General features: G+C 42.4%; 1 protein-coding gene across 1 annotated transcript in view; it reads right to left on the reverse strand.

The window, feature by feature from the left end:
* LOC139292018 (multiple PDZ domain protein) overlaps nucleotides 1–22,081 on the reverse strand; it is a 34,277-nt gene extending 12,196 nt beyond the window's left edge. Inside the window, exons 1-24 of the mRNA XM_070914136.1 lie at nucleotides 22,069–22,081; nucleotides 20,960–21,126; nucleotides 19,379–19,606; nucleotides 19,004–19,072; nucleotides 18,600–18,722; nucleotides 18,290–18,373; nucleotides 17,525–17,632; nucleotides 17,244–17,346; nucleotides 16,965–17,056; nucleotides 16,334–16,547; nucleotides 15,851–15,925; nucleotides 15,185–15,264; nucleotides 14,857–15,003; nucleotides 13,730–13,918; nucleotides 13,404–13,565; nucleotides 12,763–12,972; nucleotides 12,005–12,172; nucleotides 10,128–10,251; nucleotides 7,904–8,102; nucleotides 4,027–4,353; nucleotides 2,057–2,257; nucleotides 1,281–1,458; nucleotides 779–889; nucleotides 316–381 (exon numbers count right to left, since the gene is read on the reverse strand). Coding sequence (XP_070770237.1) covers nucleotides 316–381; nucleotides 779–889; nucleotides 1,281–1,458; nucleotides 2,057–2,257; nucleotides 4,027–4,353; nucleotides 7,904–8,102; nucleotides 10,128–10,251; nucleotides 12,005–12,172; nucleotides 12,763–12,972; nucleotides 13,404–13,565; nucleotides 13,730–13,918; nucleotides 14,857–15,003; nucleotides 15,185–15,264; nucleotides 15,851–15,925; nucleotides 16,334–16,547; nucleotides 16,965–17,056; nucleotides 17,244–17,346; nucleotides 17,525–17,632; nucleotides 18,290–18,373; nucleotides 18,600–18,722; nucleotides 19,004–19,072; nucleotides 19,379–19,606; nucleotides 20,960–21,126; nucleotides 22,069–22,081 — 3,438 coding nt within the window. The remainder of the gene's footprint in view (nucleotides 1–315; nucleotides 382–778; nucleotides 890–1,280; nucleotides 1,459–2,056; nucleotides 2,258–4,026; nucleotides 4,354–7,903; nucleotides 8,103–10,127; nucleotides 10,252–12,004; nucleotides 12,173–12,762; nucleotides 12,973–13,403; nucleotides 13,566–13,729; nucleotides 13,919–14,856; nucleotides 15,004–15,184; nucleotides 15,265–15,850; nucleotides 15,926–16,333; nucleotides 16,548–16,964; nucleotides 17,057–17,243; nucleotides 17,347–17,524; nucleotides 17,633–18,289; nucleotides 18,374–18,599; nucleotides 18,723–19,003; nucleotides 19,073–19,378; nucleotides 19,607–20,959; nucleotides 21,127–22,068) is intronic.
* Nucleotides 22,082–22,505: the final 424 nt, after the last annotated feature.

Raw genomic sequence — 22,505 nt, forward strand, 5'->3', positions numbered from 1 at the left:
TACATAACATTCTCTATACACTACAGGCATATGCAGCCAAACATGACGTGACTGTGTGGGAACAGAAACTGAGAAAAATGATTTCACAGCTCGTCATCTATTCCAATGAAACCTTAAGTAGCGGTCACGACCTTCAAAAAACAAAAAAGTAGCTGCTGCTCTTTGACTTTGTAGGGCAGGTATACAATATATATTTCAGTGCATCTCATTTTCTATACTATACTATCATGTAAATGTAAATGTTACACCACGTTTATCTCTTTGAAATAGAAAACCGCAGTATGAAGCTCAAAGTATCTAGTAGAGCAGTGTTACCTTGCTGCTGTGTGAGTTGGACTGTGGTGTTGGAGTTAGTCTCTCATGGTTGGTAAGCATAGGAGACTGTGGGCGAGACACAAGATGCAGAGTAGGCAGATGAATATCTATACGACAGATGCTTCAAATGGTGCATCCAGTATGTTTTGTTATATGATACTAGATAGGTTTTCAGTCAAAGTTACTTTTGTTCAATATGCTTTGTGTCCAGAGGACATCACGTTGTAATGCTACAAACTCCCACACACAACACTGCTGAAACTTCTGATGGAGTTGTCCAGCAGAATATACACTGCACCTTCTCCTTACATTTGCTGAGTATTGAACATCAGTGTGAAAGAATCAGGAGACTCAAGTGCTACGCAATGTAATGTATGCATACCTGAATATACATTGCACAGTGCACTCTAAGCCAGTAGGAATGTGTTTGTTGGTTTTTTGGCTGTTTTCTCAGATGAAGTACCTGAGATCTTTGTTGTCCGGACTGGACCAGGAAGACCACAGAGTCTCCAGCCCTGCGGATGGCCTCCACCGCCTGCTCATGGCTGGCATCTCTTAGGTCCACACCACACACCTTGGCCAAGTCAACACACACACACACACAGTAGATATTGGACAAAAACATTTTTTTCTCCCCTTTTTTAACTGATACCTGTCATGACATGGCTAATGGGAGTGCAATATGGTCCCACAATCCCACTCCCACATTTTTTTGCATTTCATTGTGCAATCCTATTGTATTACTGCACACGCAACCCCACACAATACAGTGTGTGAACACATGCTCAAACACACACACACACACACAATCCCATTTTACCCATGTTTCAGTCTCTCTGACACTCACAGCCTCTCATACATTATATACAGGTACAAACAAACAATTCTTGTAATAAGTGTGTCTCCTCTTCTGTCTCTGCAATACATATACAGTCAGGCACAAACACACACACACACACACATACCTCTAGTATCCTGTCTCCAGTCCGGAGGGTGCCATTATGTGCTGCCGGACTGTCGGGACTGATGTGCTTGATGAAGACTCCCCTCATCATCTCTCCACTGCTCAGTCTCCGGCCCATGCCTCTGCCTCCCATTATGCTGATGCCCAGGGACTGGCCTGGTGCTCGAGTCAGCCTCACACTGGAGCACAAAGCAGGATACAAGGAACATCCACACATATTGTAGAGCTGAAAATTCTTCTTACAGTGCGGGTACAGTGATGAATGTATGTCTTCTGTATGCCTGATGAGGACCTACTTGGTTTGAAAAATGACTGCAAAAATGCACAAGAAGGAGAATTAATCCAGTGGGTGTGCTTTTTTTTTTTTCTTTCGGTCTCCCTCTATCTGCTGCTTATGGCTGCGGATAGAGTTTCAGAGATTAAGTCAAAACAATAGAATATTATACCTGCCAGGGAGAGACACACAAAAGCTGGTCTTTGCACGCAGTGCAGCTTATGTGATTTATCCAAGCAGGATGCAGTCATAAATGCGATAAATACAGGTTGTGAAAGTAGTCGCTTTCTCAGGGCCTAAGAAATATGAGCGTGTTGAGCCTGCACTGTGCTGCTCTACCCCTCCTGTGAACATAACCTGAGCACACTAGGATTTTACTAAGCCTTCTCTGGCAGAGCGAGGATAAAGGACATCACGGGCAGAGGTTTGAAAAAATCGAAAATCCGAATAAAATCTCATGAAAAAAAAAATGACACTGTTACTTACATCACTGATTCACTAACCTTCTGGGTTGATCCCAAGACACTGCGGTATTAGAATGAAGCTCCTCTTCTCCCTCCTCTTTACCGTCCACGTTTATCTCCACCTCCAGCTTTGGTACTTTCCCATCTACACTGCTGTTGTCCTTTTTCTCCTCCACAATCTCTCCATCTTCTTTTCCTTCCTCTTTCTTCTTGTGAGGGAGAGATTTTGGAATCTGCCAACTGATGGTGAGAAAACAACCATAAATAACATTGAATCCATGTGTGACGTTAAATTGAAAACCTGATGATTATGTACAGCAGTTTTATCATTTACCTCAACAGTTAACTCTCTGGACATAAAAGAGTTTTAATCAGAACAAATTCAGTTCATTCAGTTAATAATACTGTACAGCAACTGATCAAATAGTATTTTGTGTAAAGCTGCTACAATCTCAATTGATAATCATGTTAATTGATTAATTGTTTAACTCAATTAACAAGCAAAAACTGCCAAAAATCCTTTCATTCCAGCATCTCAGATTGTGAGGATTTGCTGCTGTTTTCACTGCAAATTCAATGTATTTGGGTGTTAGACTGTTAGACTGTCGAAAAAAACATTTGAAGACATCACTTGGAGGTCTGTAAAATTGTGAGAAGCACAATTTATTGACATTTTATATAAAAAATAATCTATAGATGAATCCTTAGTGAAAACAATCATTAGTTGCTGCCTTCCCTCTGTGAAGTAAATAGCATTCGACTAGATCCCACTTGCAGAATTGCTATGGATAACAAGGTTCTTGGCGTACTTTGTTATTTTTTCAAGTCCTGCCATACTGTGACACATGGCCAATGGTGACTTATATTGAGAAGATACACTGCTTCAGGTGTGAATAGCCCTGAAAATACACATTTTCTGCCAGCGAGGTCACAGCAAGGTAGTGTCTTTAGTGTGTGTGTGTATATATGTGAGTGTTAACACATATAGAGTATATATGGTATCTCTATATATACACTGTATGTGTGTGTGTGGAAGAAAGAGGTAGAGCAGGAGAGAATTTTTCATGAATATATTTAACGGTGGAGGGCTGTAATAAGCCCATGGAGGTGAGTGATAGTGGTGCTATCTGCGCAGCAGGAGTCTATAGCCAGTTAAGTTACAGAAGAGGGCAGAACAAATGGTTCCACCAGGGCTGAAGAACAGCGGCCAGGAGAGGGGGATAGGACCAAGGCAAGGAGGAGGGAGAAAATGAGGTAAAGAGGAAAAAGACCAGAGCAAGATGACAGAGAGAAAGAGAGAGAGAGAGAGAGAGAGAGAGAGAGAGAGAGAGAGATGGGAGACGGACGTAGACACAAAGAGTCAAGAGAGAAGTCTAGCAGAGAGGGAGACAAAGACAATGTATTGGAAGATAAGAGTGAAGAAAAGGCTGCAGAGAGAAATGGGGGTGAGTGAGGGTGGAGAAAGGCAGAGGCATGAAGATGGAGCGAAAGCAGGGACAGACAGAAGCGAAACAATTCATTTTCGCTGACAGTCAGCACTGAGATCCATAAGCGAACAGCTAAATATAACTCAAGAGATTCAACATTCAGAGAAGCTTTTGCCTTTACCACAGAGAAGAATGAAGAAGAGAAAATACGGACTGGAAGAGACTCACCATGAGCTGGTTACTAAAACACATTGTTTCCTCATGGTTAATTAAAGTGTCAGATAATAACTCAGACCATTAGTATGACTTTAGCTGCTGGGTAACTGAAATGTGTGATGTGTTACTGTAATAAAACCCGGGCTGCTATAAAAATCAAAAGCCCGAGGTTAACATATTAAAGGAGCTCACATCAGGCAGAATGCAACTTCGTCTGAATTCTCTACAGAAAACATATCAACACGTAATAAAGCCGGAGCCTTGAAGTCTAATAAACGTCGAGACAGGTTTATCTTGCACTCTGGGGCCAGAGTAGGGATTAGGTGACCATAAATAACAAGCTGAGATCTCTGGATCTTACATTACCTTGAGTCGGGGGCCGGGGTGATTGTAGCAAGCATGGCTGGACCTCTGAATGGAGTTTTGAATGAAGCAGAGGCTCTGACTACGGCTGGATCTGGAGCTGCAGCTTTGAATTTGACTGAGGCAGAGGGTTTGACGGTGGATGAAGCTGGAGTTGGAGGTGCAGCTCTGGCTGGACCGGGGGATCTGGCCAGGGCCGAGGCAGGTTCTGGAGAAGGGGTTGGTGGGGTGGGTGAGGAAGAGGCGCTGTCTACCGCGATGGATGCCAGAGGGGGTAAACAAAGACGGGTACGGTACTCATCCACCTGATGGGCTGGGACATAGGTTATGCTGAAGGTAGGGGGATGTGAGAAAAGAGGTGTGGGGGGCAGGATGAAAAGATTTGAAATATTAATATAACTGAAGTTTTCCCATCACTCAGCTGCACATTTATTTAACTTTCAGCACCAAACAATGACTAATACGATGACAAAGAACAAGATGAATGGCATGGCACTTAGCGAATGGTTTCTATACAGCACAGATGGATCATTACCTCTGCCAGTGAAGGAGAGAATAAAGGAATGTTATGGTTTAAGTTAATAGACATTTTGTAATGTCTTTTATTCGCTTTCTAATCGAGAGCTAGATGAGAAGATTGATACCACTCTCGTGTCTATACTGTAAATATGAAGCTACAGCCAGCAGCCGAGTAGCATAGCTTAGCATAAAGACTTGGACACAGCTAGCATGCTCTGTCCAAAGTTACAAAAATCTGCCTACCAGCACCTCTAAAGCTCACTTATTAACACATTATATCTTGTTGTTTAATCTGTGCAAAAAAACTGGCAAGATGTGGTTTGTGTGTGGTGACTTCCTGGAGTCTAGAGGATGAGCTTTTGTGAGAGTGGTATCGATCTTCTCAACTAACTCTCTGCAAGAAAGCAAATAACTGTATTTCTCAAAATGTCAAAGCTTTAATACCTATCTGTTTGTTACTTAATATCTAAAAAAAAAGAAGAAACGGGCTGAGGTTAACTTCAGTTAGTCAATGAGGCAGTTTGGTTTTGGTGACAATCTGGATTTCATATTTACATCACTAGACTAGATTAGTGCCACTCCATCAACACTGCTTGTACGGCAGCAAAACATGTGACAAAATGTATATTTTAATGTCACTAAAAGATGCATCTCTGATTCAAGACAGCTCTAAGAAACATAACATTTAGGATAAAAAAATGTGTTTTGCATAAGCCCGGATCTATCTAAGCTATAGCCTAATCTGTGTCATTTAATTTAAGTGTCAAGGACATCATTAAAGCCCCCCCCTCCCTACCCCCACTTCCATTGTGTGTGACGCTACCAGTACACATGCTGTTTGAATCTGCTGAAAGAGCCAATTTCTCTGTTCCACTCTTGGTGGCAGATTGAATATGGAGGTCTTCTACGCTAAGCTGTTGTGACTGAGCCATGTGGACAGCCTGTCTTGTCTCAACAGAGGCAGTTTTGATAGTGACAAGCCCTCACCCTTCTACGTCTTATTCTGATGCTGCCAAAGCAACTCATCTGCCTCCACTCTCTGCTAGTTTGTCTGCAGTGCTGTCAGGAGGAGGCAGTGTGAGCATGAGTGTGCTGGTGAGTGTTTTTTCTTTTTGTGTGTGTGCATGTGTGTGTGTGTGTGTGTTCATCAGTGTGTGTATTGTGTGTGCATCTATGAGAGGCTCTTTAAAATGCTTTTTTATTCAGAAGCGCACTGTTCAAGGTGAGATGAGTGATGAATTATTCAGAGATATTTCCCATCGCAGGAAAAAGGTGTTTTTGGAGGTTAGACCATTGAAAGGCTTTGTATGTGTGTGTGTTGGTGTGTGTGTATGTGTGTTGCCTGTAAAAGCAAGAGGGAGAGGGAGAAAGAGACAGAGGTTGAGAGAGAGTGAGTGGGTGTTTTGCAGGGCAGCAGGGTGGTGGAGGTGGGGCACATCTCCAATCAGCCAAACAAGCATTGTCAATGTGGAGCCATAACTGCTGATGTTAGAGCAAGTAATAATTTACCCAATTTCCCCTCAGGCAATCTTTAAAATTTCATCATCTAATTTAATTTAACATGACTGCAGCGCCTCAGTCAACTACTACTGCAGTGTCAAAAACAAGGTGGTAATGGAGATCCAAAGTGCGACAAGATCATTTAAACGTGATGATGCAGTGAAAGTCATGTTCATGACTGCGGAGAGCACATATTTATATTTATGATGTACATATACTCACTCATTCGAGACACACAGACTGTCAAGATCTGCATGGGTAGATCTAGAAAACGTGAGCAGTATTCAATTACTGTTTTTTTTTCAGTGGTTGATTCTCTGCATTCCCAAAGGACCTTTTTACATTCTCTCTAAACCAAAAACTCCAGCTTTCTCGTTTTTAAAGCAAAGATGTGTTTAGACTATGACATGAGGGAAAGTATATATGGATGAAATATAAATAACTGCGCTAAATAACTGACTGGATTCTGTTTTAAATGTGCCACCCACACATCCTACTTTAATGCTGGGCCAAATGCACAGCCTTTTTTGTTAAATTGTGGCCACTTGAGCCCATTTTCAGCCCAAATTTCTTACCACCCCAGAATTTAGAAACAATGAGGATACCATGTTATGTGTTACATCTTAGCCACATACTATCAGCTACATTATGATCTACACTATTAATGTTTGCAAGGTAGCAACAGCCATTGAAAGGCACAGCACTGTGGTGACAGGTCGCATTTGAGTGATGTGCAGTTGTGTACGCTTTCAACAAAGGGAGCTCAAAAAAATCTTTTTTAAATATGTCACAAATTTCAATGTATCAATATCTAGTGAACCAATGCATTTGGCATTTTGGGCCAGGGGAATGCAGTACACCTGTGGCACAATCAGAAATGCATTGTTATCGGAGGATCACTCTAAAATTGGGTGTGTAGCAGGTGGGAATCATCATGTCAAATCAAATCTGTTCTTCTACTTGTTTCTGAAAGCAGTTCACTTCCTGTGATGGCTCCTATTATTAATTTTATCTCACCTGTTAGGGTTGGAGAGTTATAAATTTAGCATTCGTCACGGTGATCTCATGTAAATTCAAAATAGCTCTGCCTAACTTGAGCAGATGTCTAATTAGCCAGAATAAGTGAAAACACCTGTCTGGGTGTGCAGGGTCTTCAAGCCACAGGCCTTTTTCACAGGAGACACTTTGACGTGTCACGGTAGGAAAAGCACAGGTGTAAATAAAGAGATTAATGATGACTGAATTTCATTCAGGTGCTTTGTTTTCAGGGTCCTGTCACACTGTCATCACCTACGTTAATGCTATTAGTAACACCTGTGCTTTTACTACCATGACAAGTCAGAATGTCTGCTGTGAAAAAGGTCTAGTAACATCGCTGCATACAGTAGAAACTGCCCACAATAACTCTGTTAAGTTTTTGCTAAAAAACAAAACAAGAAAAACAAAATAAAATCTGTACTGCAACTGTCAAAATTAGCACTTAGCCAGCACTTAATCAGCACATTAACACTTCTTGCTGTGGCTGTACGTGATGATGTCATGCGAGGTGTCAGAGCCACTGGTCTTTCTCTGCAACAATTAAGAAATGTGAAGATTAAAGCAGCACTCGAGCCATTGTAAAGAGGATGACACACACAGTGTCGCACATCCAGCCATCCAGGGCTTTTTGATACAGATTGAGAATTATCGAGAACAGGTGGTCCAGAGGGAGTGGACAAAACTTTAAAATGCTCGTAAGAGCTTTCATAGAGTTGTGTGAGCTACATCATGATGTAACAGTAAGGATCACCTGTTCTTTTTTCAGCCCTGAACAAAGCTCTCTACATATTGTAATGCGGTCGGACAGTGACTGGCTCCTCACCTCATCTCAGGCCCTATGACAGAGTGTCTGCGAAGCATGGCCCTGGCCCTGGCGTTGGTCAGGTTGGAGGTAGGTTCTCCGTTGAAGGCCAAGATGGCGTCACCAACCCCCAGCCTGCCATCCTGGCTAACAGACCCCCCCTGGACCACGCTGCGCACCAGCATGCCTGAGCCGTCCTTGATAGCACTCACCGACATCCCTGCCAACATGCACACACACATACACAAACACACACGAGCACACATGAGCACAAGTGAGTGGAGGGTTGGCTAAGGCAGCTTTGAATGCATGCCAAACAGACAGTCGCCCAAACAAACACCTGACAGTGGCATAATCAGCATAATCAAGACAGACACTAGGTAGATTAGCACACAAACATGGCTACACATGCTTGACATTTACACAGCACCATCCTTCACAGTCACACTTGCACAAAATGCACAAACACAATCACCCACACAGGCCACAGGGCACAGGTGACTAGAGGGGGAACACATGCCAGTCGCACAAACACCTGACTTTGGCATTATCAAATTGGACGCTAGGCGGATTACACAAGCACTTAATTAATGCAAACAGGCAGAAGCAGGTAAATCAGGCATCACACACACATGCGCCCACACCTCAAGCACACACACATACACACTGCAGACAGGGAAGGCCACAGCAAATTAGGAAGTCTAGTCTATGGCGCTTACATTCTACATTGCGATCTAATGGAGGACTATGCACATCCACAACACTATGGTTGTACATAATTTGAAGTTGGTCAAAGAAATGACTTTGTGCTTATTTTGGATCAAATAAATAGTTTATTGTTTTTTGGTATTACATTCAAATTACAATACAATCATAGTGCCTGGAATACAATCGACTGGAGACCCAGCTACTGACGCTGACAAAACAAACAGAAGACACACATTTTCGAAGACATGAGAGGAAGTCTGAAGTAATAGGTGTTGAAATACTATAACACAGCATCAAAATACAATTTTCTACTACAAACTCTGCTGCAAAAAAACGTTTAACAATAATTATGGTAAATTCCCACATGAAAATTTCCATATCAAAATCTATTTGTTTTGACCTCAACAAAACTTCTTTAGGGTACCAGAAACGTACAGTAAGTGCATTAGGTTCACACCTTTCAAAAATAAGCAAAGACTTCTTAACAGGCTGCTTATATTCATGTTTTTAGACGAGCAAGGCAAGAAAAAAAGACCACATTTTAGTCCATCAAACCTTTCCCTTTGACAAACTGCTCCATACAGCCCTTGTGGTACAAACCAACCATACACTGTACGTACTGAACATGTTAACATGTCTCGTCTCCAAAATTGGGCATAAAGTCATAGTTACACAATGGCTAGAACTGTACATGGCACCTAATAAAAGGAAGCAATGTAAAGTAGTACAAATAAATATTGTACTACAATACTATTGCTCATAAATATCCCCAGTATTCAGGCTTTACAAATACAGACCATAACTCTGCCCAAGCTGAAGCTTTTGCTTCAAATTCAAATGTATTTCATTTAACACAGAACATCTGTAAACCCTCCAGGAAAACCATACTACATTAAATGTCTCAGCAAGAAGACCTACAATATTTTAAACAGATGAAAACCAAATAATGCAGTGACACACAGACTGTAGGTTATGACCTTGATTTTCTCTACCTAAGAACATTTACATAACTTTAAACTTTTCGCACAAACACAAGTAGTGCGGTGCCTTATTAGAACACGTTTCCAGCATACAAATGAGTTTGTTCCCTCATGCTTTGCATAGTGCCCTTAGATGAAAGTGCAGGGGCGCCTTACACCCTGTTGTTACCTATCTGTCATGTTTGAACCGCCAAACACTGGACTTGCTCTTGGAGCAGTAAAGACAACGCATCAACACTGGGGTATAAAAAAGAAATATATCTAGATCAACATTCAAATTTAAATATACTCAGTTGCTCACTCAGTTTTAATTTTACTTTTTAATATTATTTCACATTACTTTGACCACCATACTAACCTCTCGGACAAACACACACACACACACACACACACACACACACAATAATCATCTCCTCTCTCAGATATGAGGAGCACATCACTTCACCACTCCTCTTCAGGGCAGTCGTCATCACCACCGCCTATTAGCGTCATTATCGCCATGCCAGCGACGTACACACACCAAGACACCATCACCATGAGAAAGACGGAGAACATACCAAGGCTACGGTTGCCCCGGACAACAGTGATTGTCCTCTCAAAGCTGGTGCGGGGGGGCAGAGGTGGCGCTTGCTGCCTATCGTCCTCTTCCATGATGCTGAAACGGTGACGCAACTGGTTTTCCTATGAAAGAGACAGCAGGGGGCATGAGTGAGTAAGAGCACGAAGGTGGGGCGACAAATACATAAAACTAAAGTACGAGTCTACAGCAATGCTTAGTGGTGCTTTGAGATACACGTGATACAACATATGTGTGCTAACATGCTTACAATGACGATGCTAGCAAGCTGATGTTTAGCCGGTATGTCGTTTACCATGTTTGCCATTAGTTTAGCATGCTAACATGCTAAATAGCAGGAAATGTAAAATACAGCTGAGGTTGTAGCACTAGAGGAAAAGTCAGAGGATCACCACAGTCATTAAAATCCTCTAGAGAGCTTGAATATCTGTAGAAAATGTCAATAGCTGTCAAGATATTCAGTCTGAACCACAATTGTCAACCTCATGGTGGCGCTAGAGGCAGTTAATTGGATATATGTTGCGATATTTCAGTCTGGATCAAAGTGGTGGACCAACTGACAGACTGACCGACCAACCGACTGACAGACAGACATCGCCATCCCTATAGCCATGTTGCGAGCATGGCTAAAATGTCAAGAGTGGTGTTTGGTGAACAAATAAATAAGGCTGTATAGGAGCAGCAATAATGGTGGACAATTACACAAGGTGTAACATAGGCTATGGTGCACATTACATGGAGCAAATCTTACAACTTCTAGAAAAGTAATCCAAATAGTAAAGATAATGAAAAGCCCCAAAAGTCCTAAACTGCAATCATCACAAGCAATGAGATTTCTGGTGTGACACAAAAATGATTTCAAACAACTATTAACTCTCCAAGGTGAAGGCCTTTGGAGTAAGTCTGAGATGTAAAACATTCCGAAAGGTAGACTTCTTTGGTCCCACCGGGCACCTCCTAAAGAAAAAGGGCAACGAGGAGATCGTCTTTGAACCTTCACAGAAAGAAGTTCTGAAGCTTCCTTTGCAACAAGCCTGTCTTTGATGGAAACACACTGACACTTGCTGCTCTGAGTCTCTTTGTGCGTGTGTGTGTGTGTGTGTGTGTATGTGTGGGAGACATTGAGGCAGTACTGTATGTCCTTGTGCTAGACCAAGTGCCAATGTCGTGCAAGCAGTAAGCACTTTTCATTGAGAGGCAATTGTTGGTAATTATGCAAAAGAGAGTACAAAAGGCTACCTCAATAGGATTGAGTTGAGGCCACAATGGAGGAACAAGTCTTTGACACTGAGCACTTTCTCTAAACCTGACCCAGTGATACCGATACAGAGAGAGCAGACACTGTCATAGTAATCTCCTTCAGAGCAGCTAAAATGGCTACCCACAGAATCTCGGGTTTGTATGAGCAATGCTTCCTGTGTGATGGACTGCAAGACTCAAACTGCTGCAGTGTTACTGTAACTGTCACTGTCCTGCTGAGTTTAAAGCATCAAGCATGAATCATTTACAAGGGCCCTGTTAGATGATTGGGCATGATTATACTGGGCATGATCACATGGAAGCAAACAGGCTAACGAAATAACACATTTTAAACTTGTGAATTCTATTTATTTCAGATCTATTTTCTGTACACAGTGTACACAGCTACCACAGCAACTGCTGCTATATGGACAAATGGACAAACTGAACTATTTGTCGAGCCAAATATAAGAGGCAAACAAACAGCCCTTTGCTCTCCAGTGGGCCAAAGTTCTTTTTCTAACCACAAAAGCTAAAAAGTGAGCAGAAAGTATGTACAAAGAACAGTTTAGCAATATAAATAAATGACTGATGTTCATTTTGTGCTGTATGACATACCGTTGTAGTGTAACGCGGCTGGATGACGCTGTTGTCCTCAGAGTTACAAGTGTTGGTGTTGGTGTCAGCCTCAGCTAGCAGGCTGACCTGAGTGTGGCTGTCAGTGTCATCGCAGGAAGCCCGCACGCTCCTCTCTGAGATGGGCGTTAAGCCGCCACACAGTTCCAGCTGGGAATACAGAACACAAAGAAGAAATGAAGTGCTCAAAAGTTAGTAAATTCACATGGAAGCAAACAGGCTAACGAAGGTGACTGTAAATTAGACACCCTCTTCTCCTCTCCCCTGCTCTCTCCATCTGTAGTGTGGTCGAGCATTGTGTTCATCTCTCAGCTGCATTAAATATTCAGACGGTCTGTAACTGGATTCTCTGTTCCTTGTTACTAAGCCACAGTCCACAACAAAAAGAAATAATGTACTCTCAAGGAAAACATACATTTAGGTAATTGTCTTGCATACCTGTGGAAATAAATATATATATATTTTTTAATGATTTTTTTTAAATCTAAAATAGAATTTCATGAAATCATGAAGAAAAAATAAAATAATTTATGGGTACATATGCTGGAGCCCATGATAATCAATATGTTTCAGAACAAATTTCCCAGATGTGCGTAGGATTGCGTGATATGATGATATATACTGTATGACAATATAAATGTGTCTATCGTCAGAGACTTTGACGATTTTATCCACATTGCTCTCTTCTAGTTGTGCAGATTATAGTATTTTGGGTAAAGATTCCATGCAACAAAAATTACCGGCAGTGGTTTGGCAACTCCAATGTGGACAGGGCCATAGCCGGTGGACTTCAAGACATGCACGGCATAATCCAGGCTGGAGCCTTCCAAGTCAGTTTCATTAACGAACATGAGTCGGTCACCAGGTAGCAGGCGACCATCTTGATCTGCTACACCTCCAGGCACCAAGGACCGGATTACCAGCACTGTTTTAGTGGCGTCTTCCGGATCCTAGAGTTAGACATAAGGATGGAGAAGATGGTTTATTAAAGATATACTTGGATGTTTTGAGATGAGGTAAACATTGTGAATTAAAATGAAAGATTAACGCATGTAAACTGTAGTGGGAAAATACAACACATCCCTTCTAACACCCTTAAAAGTCTAAACAACAGAATCAAATGACCAGTCTATAACTACTACTATGTCTTTACACTGACTTTTTGCTCAAGATTGGACGTGTTTTTAATCTAAACTTTAAAACAGCAACCAACACTTTCCAGTCTCAAAGGTTTAGCACACAAATATACAGAATACAAGAAATCCACATGCTTCTCTGTTTTCTTCGTGTTCACCCTATCCAACCAGACACTGATATTCTTAGACTGCAGCCTATTCTGGTCTGTTCTATTTGTAGAAAGGCTCAGGGGCATGTCTCTGACCTGGTAGTCCAGGATACTGAAGCCCAGTCCCGACTCGCCTTTCTCCAGCTCGACCACCTGAGCATCTCTCTCCCACATGGCCAGAGGAGGTGACATGGGGGGCACACCACGCTTGGTGATGTCCTCAGCCGTAGGGCAGGGAATGACACAGCCCTGGTCCAACTGGGACAAGGAGAGAGGAGAGACAGGACACAGGAAATGAGATTGAGTGTCATTTCAAATGCAGAGGATGTGTAACAATTCTAATGTGGTTCATTCATTTTTTTAAGGGAATCGAGTTAAACACTAATGCTTTCATTGATCCTTTCATCAAGGTGTGCCTTCACCTTGTCATTGAACTCAGCCAGCAGCTCTTTCAGGGTGAGACGGACATCTTCATCATCATCTTCCTCATCACTGTCGGGAATCGCAGGGGGTACAATGCGAGAACACACCAGGCAAACGTGCATCGGCAGCTCCTTCAGGATATTGACAACCTCCTTATGTGTCTCTCCAATGAGCGGGATCCCATTCACCTGCCAGGAATAATATACATACAGTATTTCTAAAATAGATATTCCTATGGTCAGTGATCGGCTGAGTCATGCTTTGAGCTTTTGAAAAGTACCTGATGATTTAGGTAATTATTGTACATTTGTGTCCGTCTGTAACTCTGATTCTATGACTGTGTGGATATGAGTGTTCATGACTAAATATGCAAGACAGACCTAAAATGTGATATTTTAGTCATTCAGTTTTGGGTATCGAGGAGCAATTAGTGGCCGCAGTACATCAAGCCACAAAAAGAATAATTAAGTAACTAAACCGAGTGAGGCTCATTTAAAAACAGAGATGAACAATGGCTTTGCCTTGCTGATGTCGTCTGAAGGAGATCAAAGGGCTGAGCAGCGACACAGACGTTTATCTGTACACTCACGAAGGACACCAGCTAGTTTGCAGTTTTCTGTATTGCAAGCACAGCTACTGTACATGTCCAAGAGTTCATCAGACTGCTCATCATGATGAGTGATACGTGTGGGTGTGTGAACTTGCCCAGTGGAGGGGGAGGAGAGCACGCTCTTCCCTTATAGTACGAGCACAAATGCACAGAGGCACACATACCCACCCACCTTCTTATGACTGTTTTTGCTGCCTTAAGGGAAAAAGATGCATACTGTACTTGAGATTGTGTGGTGTTTACCCAAAAGCACTGAACTACACTGTGTTTTTTAAGGTTTAAGTAAAGAATTCCAGTTTTAACCACTTTAAAGAACAGGCTATCGTTGCTAAACCGTGAACTACAGATAATCCATGAGGGAGCCTTTTTATTAGTCATCCACGTATGATGTGGCAAAATAATCAGTCCCACACAGATCATGTCTTATTCCATGTTATATGATCTCATATCTTTATCAGATGACTAAAGGGTGAGTTGCAGAGCAAGAAGCTGAAAGAATCAGTATCAGTCGGTTACCTCCAATATCTGGTCTCCAGTGAAGACCTTGCCGCTTTGGCCAATGGGCCCCTCAGGTAAGACGGAGCACAGGTAGTGATGTCCCGCCCGAGCCTCCAGACTGATGCCAAGACCACTTGTCTCACTGAAACGCTCCAGATGACATACCTAAAAAGAGAGATGTGAAGTTGAGTGTGGAGGGTAAATGTGGGCATCGCGCTGTGAAGTAAGTGGGGTTTTTAATTCTTTAAATGGGTAATTACATGTTATGTACAGGGTAAAATTAAATGAAAAAGCATTTAGATATGTTTGATACTAATATTTTTATATTTAATGCTTATCTTCGTACAGTAACTTCATATCGCGGTCCGACGGCATGCTGCCACCTCTTCCTCAGGTCTTCCTCCTCAGCCTGCGACAGTTTCACACCTGTAAAATGTGCACACACACCCTTGTGTCACAAACACACACAGAGACAAACTCACATCCCCATTCACATTGTTCCTAGCCGTAGATGATCCAATCAATAAAGAATAGGCTATATGAAAACATCACCTCGGCTGTTTTATAGAGAGAAGACAACATAATTCTCCTTGTGGCAAAGCAGGATGTCAACCACAACCACTCAGACAGGCACACACGCACACACACGCCCACACTACAGGCACACATGCATATTCACACCCACCATCTTGTGATTTCTTGGCAAACTAATGTTTTCTCGTTCATCTATTAAAGCCTCACAGCAATCAGGGCTTATTTGGCTGTGCTCTCTAATCAAGCCCCAAAATCCTCGTCTAAATAAAGCCATATATGCAGGCGGGGCAAGAGACAAATCATCTGGAATGAGCTGAATGAGTTGGATAAACACATGACTGCACAACACTATAAATAGACTCCCATCAAAGAGCATGCTTCACTGCCACATTGCTGTTCCCTGAGCCTAATCAGCATATCAGACTAAGTCCCATGATCCAGTTCCAGACTGCAGTGCAGTATGGGAAGGGGAGCTCACCGTTTCTGGAATCATGTCGGGGTCGTCTGTTGGCGTATGCTGCTCGCCGGGAGATTTCACGTAGAGAACAGATTCCTGGGAGATGGGGAAAATGTGTTTGAGCATACATGCAGGGATCCAAACACACATGCACTCAAACACACTTGAGCTAGAAAAAAAGATAATGTGTACAAATTTCCAGCAGGCATTTGGGAGATGACAACATGCAGGAGGTTACAAAGTTACAAAGTTCGGCCCAAAGAAGCACCTAAATATGTTTCAGTTCTAGTTTGAATAGATTAGATTAGATAGATTTGATTGTGCAAATGCTTATCAGATCAGTTAATTCCCTCATGATTTAGGTGGCACCTGTAGATGATTACTTGCATAATTATTTACATACTGTCAAATCATATCACGTTCTCCATTTGCTCAGTTACTTCAAAACGAATTCCCTTATGATACCACTGAGCCAATATGTCCCCCTCCCTCAGCACAAAGCACCTGTCTCTTGAATCTTGTTGAGGCCCACTCTGTAGGGATTGCCCTCGTGAAAGCTGTGGGAGTGTCGGAGGGGCTGCAGGGGAGGGACTGGGGGCAGGATGTGACTCAGACGGACAGCCTTCCTCAGCAACCTCAGCCTGACCAGGGGACCTGTCCTCCTCAGCACCTCCATGGCACGCTGCTCGCTGCAGCCCTGCAGGCTCACCCCATCCACCTGAGGGAGGGGACAGGGGATATGGGAGTAGGGAGCAGGGAAGAGAGCCAGGATGAAAGCACAGGTATGATGGAGACAGAAGCAACATTTTTGTGGATGGAGTGGATGGTATGGAGGTACGTGCTATTGAATGGGAAATCAATAGTAATCAAGTGCAAGATGGAAAGCATAGGTAAAAACAAGAGATGATGAAGAGATGAATGGGAGTAAAAGTAAAACTAGAAGAATTCCCCCTCATCAGCTAAAAAAGACCCTAATTGGTGTGTATAGAACTACTAGAAGTTGCAAACTGTGCAGATTTCGAGATGCTGAAATCGTTAAGATTCAGTGGAGAATATATTTGAGAAAACAAGGGATTTGTCGTCAGAGAGCACAATATAAAAAAAGGCCATCTGTTGTGTGTTTAGTGGAACTCACAGACAGGATGATGTCTCCAATGTGGATGCGCCCGTCTTGATCAACAGTGCTGCCTTTCATTATGCTCTTCACTATCACACCAGCGCTGTACACTGAGGAATGCAAGACAAATTACAGCAAAACTTAGCATTGATTGTGCAAATGTAGCTCCAAATTCAACAATCAATAATGCTTACATTGAGGAGGTATTATTCATAAAAGTTTGTTTCCATCATCTTGGCTTGAGATAATGATATTTAGCGCATTTCCACAAAGTTAAATCTTGGTAGATATTATTACCTGAGTTTAGGTCACCTATGTAGCTGGAAATGGTGAATCCCAGGCCCCGACTGTTCTTAGTGAACTGAACACTGAACTCATAGTCGTCATTCAAGTCGTTGAGCTGGAAAGAAGCACAGACAGAAAACTCGTAAGCATATCTTTTGTTTAGAGAATGCTGTATTACACATTCAATGTCTCTGATTAGCCACTTATTTTACATAAAAAGTTTGCATTTGACTTTAATTATGTGCTCACACACACACACACACACACACACACACACACACACACACACACACCTTGTCGTCCAAGCTGTCCTGGCTGAGGACAGGAGAGGAAAGGTGGTTGTCCTTGGTAATGTCCCTGGCGATGAGCAGTTTCACCTTGGTACCAGCATTTCGCAGTACCTAGACCAGTTGGTCATTTGTGAATGGATCAAAAGTGATAGCATGTGACAATTAATAAATAAATAGCATAAAATTAAATATCTGTTAATAGACAGTTGCCTCGGACAGAAAGTATGTCATAGAGTAGATTAGTCCTATTTGGGAGTGTCTCAACAGTCCCGGATGGTTCCATAGAAAACTCAGAGAAGCAGCTGTTTGAAAACACTTCTGATGAAGCATAAATCTCACCATCTCAATCTGTGCTGCTTGTCCTTGTTTTCTAGTGCTACGGCTTCTTCACCTCATTTTTGGTGCACCAAGTGGCAATGGGCTCACTACTGCCCCCTGAAGCTGGCAAGAACCACAGTTGCAGTGGGTGATTTTCCACCAACGGCCACAAGGGGCAAACAATGAGCCCATTCCACACTCAACAACTAACTTCAACAAGCGACACAAAGCTGAGATGTATGCTTTATCGCAGCCTCCGTTAAACCCACCTCCGTTAAAGAGCTTCGCTGAGCCTGAACAGTGGATACACACAGTGACTGGGTCAGACTAAGTCAGACTTTGCTGTCATTTAACCACCAATTACATAAAACATTATCATTACAGACAATGACAAAAGCACTTTAAGTCATCTACTACTACTTTTGTACATTTTTACAAACGATACCTCACCTGTGCCACCTGCTCGCTGTTCATGCCCGCCAGATCTGTATCTCCGATGCGCAGGATTTGATCTCCGCCACGCAGGCGCTTATCCTATGGAGACCCATTACAACAAAAACGTTTAGTGTGAACTGCTCTTTGTTAAAATTTCAAATACACTCCACAGATTCTGCTAAACACAATTCACTTAAATACAATATTTTTTTCATTTCAAGATTTTAGTCATTAATAGGAAAGGAAAAGACTGAGATTTTCGGAACTATTCCTTTAACTGGCTATTTAAGGTTTGGCTATGTGATTGATTGGCAGGTGGCTTTACCTGTCCGGCAGCTCCACCAGGAAGGATGGTCTTGACCATGACTCCTGTGCTCCGCCCTCCTATGATGCCAAAACCAAGCCCTTTCCCATCATTGATCAGCTCAATCATCTCCACATGACGCCTCTAACATGGCAGAGGTTAGAAGAAGAGCGAGCGAGACGGAAAAGGGGAGAGAGAAAGAGAGAGAGAGAGAGAGAGAAAATCTATTGTATTTATAGTGGTATAAAAAAGTGAAACAGCATCATCAATCAAGTTTATTTGTCTCGTGTAATCATATAAGGTACAATCACAGTGAAATGTTACAAGGTGACGTGCTAAATGTGTTTGACTCCCTTGTTCATCTACATCCACAGACACACATTTACCAGCTCTACAGTATCACCTCACATGGAAGCTTACTGTACCTCATGAGCAATAGCAGACAGGTTTCTCCCCATCGACATGGTGCGGGAGATTCGAGGGGGAGTGCAGTACTAAAAAATAAATGTCATTTGTAAAACAAAAGCAAACCTGAAATGACATCCGAGTTAGCTGAGCAGCCACTTACGATCAGCTGAAACCCTCAGACGATGTAATATCCAACTGTGCTAGGGTTTTATAATGTAATGTAATATTCTCAAATGTAAAATGTGACATTTGGAATGGTGGTGTGTTACATTTTACAGTTTAAAAGAAAAGAATATATTTGGTTCATGGATGGAGTGCTTCAAGAATAAATTGCTCCCTATTACTAACGTCTTTCTGAATGATCTCTCATTTACGATGGGTATTTTACGTACCTGTGATTCAGTGTGAATGCAGTTGTCTGGGTACATGTCTGAGAAGGACAGATCCTGCGAGCCCAGAGAAGACATGCTGCCGTCCCTGTGGACGGATCTGGCAGTGCTGGGCCTTCGGTTCTCCATGGCCCATGTGTAGGAGTCACTGTGGCTCAGCGCCTTCAGGCTCAGTGAAATGCCCTGGCAGGGGCCACAGTTCATGGACACAGATTTGGAAATGCCCTTCCCCTGGTAGGACTGAGAGAGCAATAAGGGGAGGATAGATAGGACACATGGAGAGAGATGAGAAGAAGAGGATACAAGTGTAAAAATGGAGGGGGTGCGAGTAAAAGAGATGGATTGAGTGGGATAGAGAGAGAATGGATGAACGAGAGAAGAATTGAGGGATGCAAGGGAAGGGAGAAAGAAAGATAGGGAGGGAAATGGATGAAGGAGATAAAGAGGTGGGGAGAGGGATTGATACAGAGGTGGAGACATTAATTGAAGAGAGGAATAGCATGAGGGTGAGAGAGTGATGGAGGGAAATAGAAAGGATAAAGAAATTGAGAAAGGAAGCCATTGTGAGACAATGAAGAAAGATGTGGGAGAGCGGGGAGGGAGGGTAAGTGTGTGTTAGCCAAAAGAAAAAAAAGTACAGAAAGATAAGTTTAAAATGGAGCACAGAGGGAAAATATAGGAGAGCAGGAACACAAGGATCTGAGATAAATGCTTCTGTTCAATATCACATAACCACAAAACTGTTCTCCTTTTGTCTTTTAGGTTTTCTGTTTCAACGTTTAAAGGGCAGTTTCAGAAGACGCTAGTTTCTGATCTGTATGCTATTCATTTCTAACAACTTTCACACCTGTTGAAAAACACTAATAAGCAACTTCAACTTCCTTGGATTTGCAGTTGTATTCTAAATATAAAAACCTGTAACTTTCATAAGAAACAAGAACTTGAACTAGTAAAAACTGCGCCAATGTGTGTCCTGATAAAAATCCAGAAACCTTTGACATAATCCAGTGCCATGTTTCCTGGAATGCACGGATGCTAAACGGCTACAGGCTCACACCACACAAAGCTAATGTAATAATGCTTATGTGTGTGTGTGGATCTGTAGCGCTTATAGGATTAGCCTATTACAGTACACCACAACAGACAATTACAAAGCCAGGATGATTACTGCTGACGAATAAGTTAAATACCTTGATGATGTCATAAATGTCAAACATTACAATATGTACACACATATATATATATATATATATACACCGCACATGTGTGTGGGCTAAGATAAAGCAGATGTGTGTGAATAAACATTGCTTGGTGACATATATCAGCCACCACACACACGCAGCTCAAAACTTATGGCAATGTTAGAGATGACTTCTGAAAACTCCTCGACGTGATATAAAGCCACTCCCCCTCGCTCTCTCCCTCTCTCTCTCTCTCTCTTTCTCAGGGCTTTAGTGGTAAGCTTAGGTAAGCTGATTACTCATCCAGTTTGGTTCCTGCATTCAGTATTTTGGGAATGATTCCGGCTCCTTCCCCACCATTTAATATACACCAAACACCCACGCACTCATGCTCGAGCTGTACCTTCGCCGGGGGCCTCCGCTGAGCCTGCTGTAAGCTGAGTATATGATGGAACAGGGGGCTCTGCAGGACAGTCTTCAGCAGGGAGAGTTTCTCCTGTGTGGGGGCCTCTCCTCTCTCCTTCAGTTTGGCTTGCAGTCTCCCCACAGCCTCCAAGGCACACTGAGTATCTGCAGAGAAATTGTATGTCATTTGTGTCATTCAGAGACCGGATTTCTCCCCGTTTTGGCTTTTGCGTTAAGATTCCACAAGTTGCAGCAGCTGCTGTGTGACCCTGACACAAACCCAGACCTCTGATAATGAGCTATGAGATGTGTCAGTACTTAATGGGGATCGGTAGGCAAATAAAGGAGTTTTCTCAAGCCTTGCAAGATGGCTTTGTTAAAATTAAACATCTGTCTTTAGAATCCAGAATGACATCCTCTGTCAGAACTGATCCGCAGTGTGAAAAGTAAAAAAAAAAAACGACTGGATTTTGGAGGTTCGAGTGGACAGGAACTGTGTTTGTCTGAATATGAATATATGAATATATCTGAAGCATGGCTGATGGAGTGTGAGTTCTTTCATCTCCAAAGTTTTTCAAATGCTGTCACATTCCTCTCTCTCTCCAAATTCCTGGCAAAGTTAACAAGTTTCAAACTGCAAGTTTTGGGTTCACTTGTGCCCAAAAACCTAAGCAAAAAAAAAAGTTAAAAAAAACTTTATCAGGAAACATTAAGACAGTACTAAAGGGAGGATGTGCTATCCATTCTGCAACACTAAAAGGCAAAGGCTTAAACTGAAATGTTGTGTCAGGTCATATTGCCCTTGTTTATTTAGTGGAGCAGCAGCTAATGAGCACAAGCCACAATTGCAGTAATTGTATGTGGCAGAAGGTTAAGACCCTGTAAACTCTTCACCACAAAGTTTTGACTACCGACCAGACTGTGAGTCCTGTGCCACCTGCACGTGTAACTATTCCCTCCTGTCTGGCAGTAGCAGCCATGCCTGACACCTTAATTGTAAGCCTCTGATGATGGCTGCGGTGGGGGAGTCTTACTGAGGATACAGGAGCATGTTTGGCTCTAAACAGCATAGCGCTCTACATCTGCGGGTACACCGAATACACTTACCCATGATCTCCATCGCAGCCTGACAGATTGTTCAGATGAATTGTTTCTTCCTGACTTTTCCGTCTCAGTTACATGTCATTCTTTCCTGTTTGGCACCTGCAACGCGAATAACAACAAAACACAAAAGTTTTCTGCTTTGACTTGACCTTGTGCAGATTTACTGTTTGCATTTTTGTGACAGAGTATTTGTGGAAGTTGACAGTATATGTGAGGATTAAAATTGCCAAGGTGAGGCTTCTCCTCGAAGCTATCTCCACTGTTGATACATTTTTTTTTAAATGATGGCAGACACACTTTTATTCTGCTCATGTGCAAAGGAATAATTACGAGTTTACATCTGTTCTGCGGCATGTATCATTTTACCTCTACATCCTCTCTTCCAAGGCCTGTGCCACGCTTGTTTGCAAGCGCCTTGCTTGTGCACTAATGCTCTTTAG

Source organism: Enoplosus armatus, chromosome 2, assembly GCF_043641665.1.
Source record: "Enoplosus armatus isolate fEnoArm2 chromosome 2, fEnoArm2.hap1, whole genome shotgun sequence".
Classification (NCBI taxonomy): Eukaryota; Metazoa; Chordata; class Actinopteri; order Centrarchiformes; family Enoplosidae; genus Enoplosus; species Enoplosus armatus.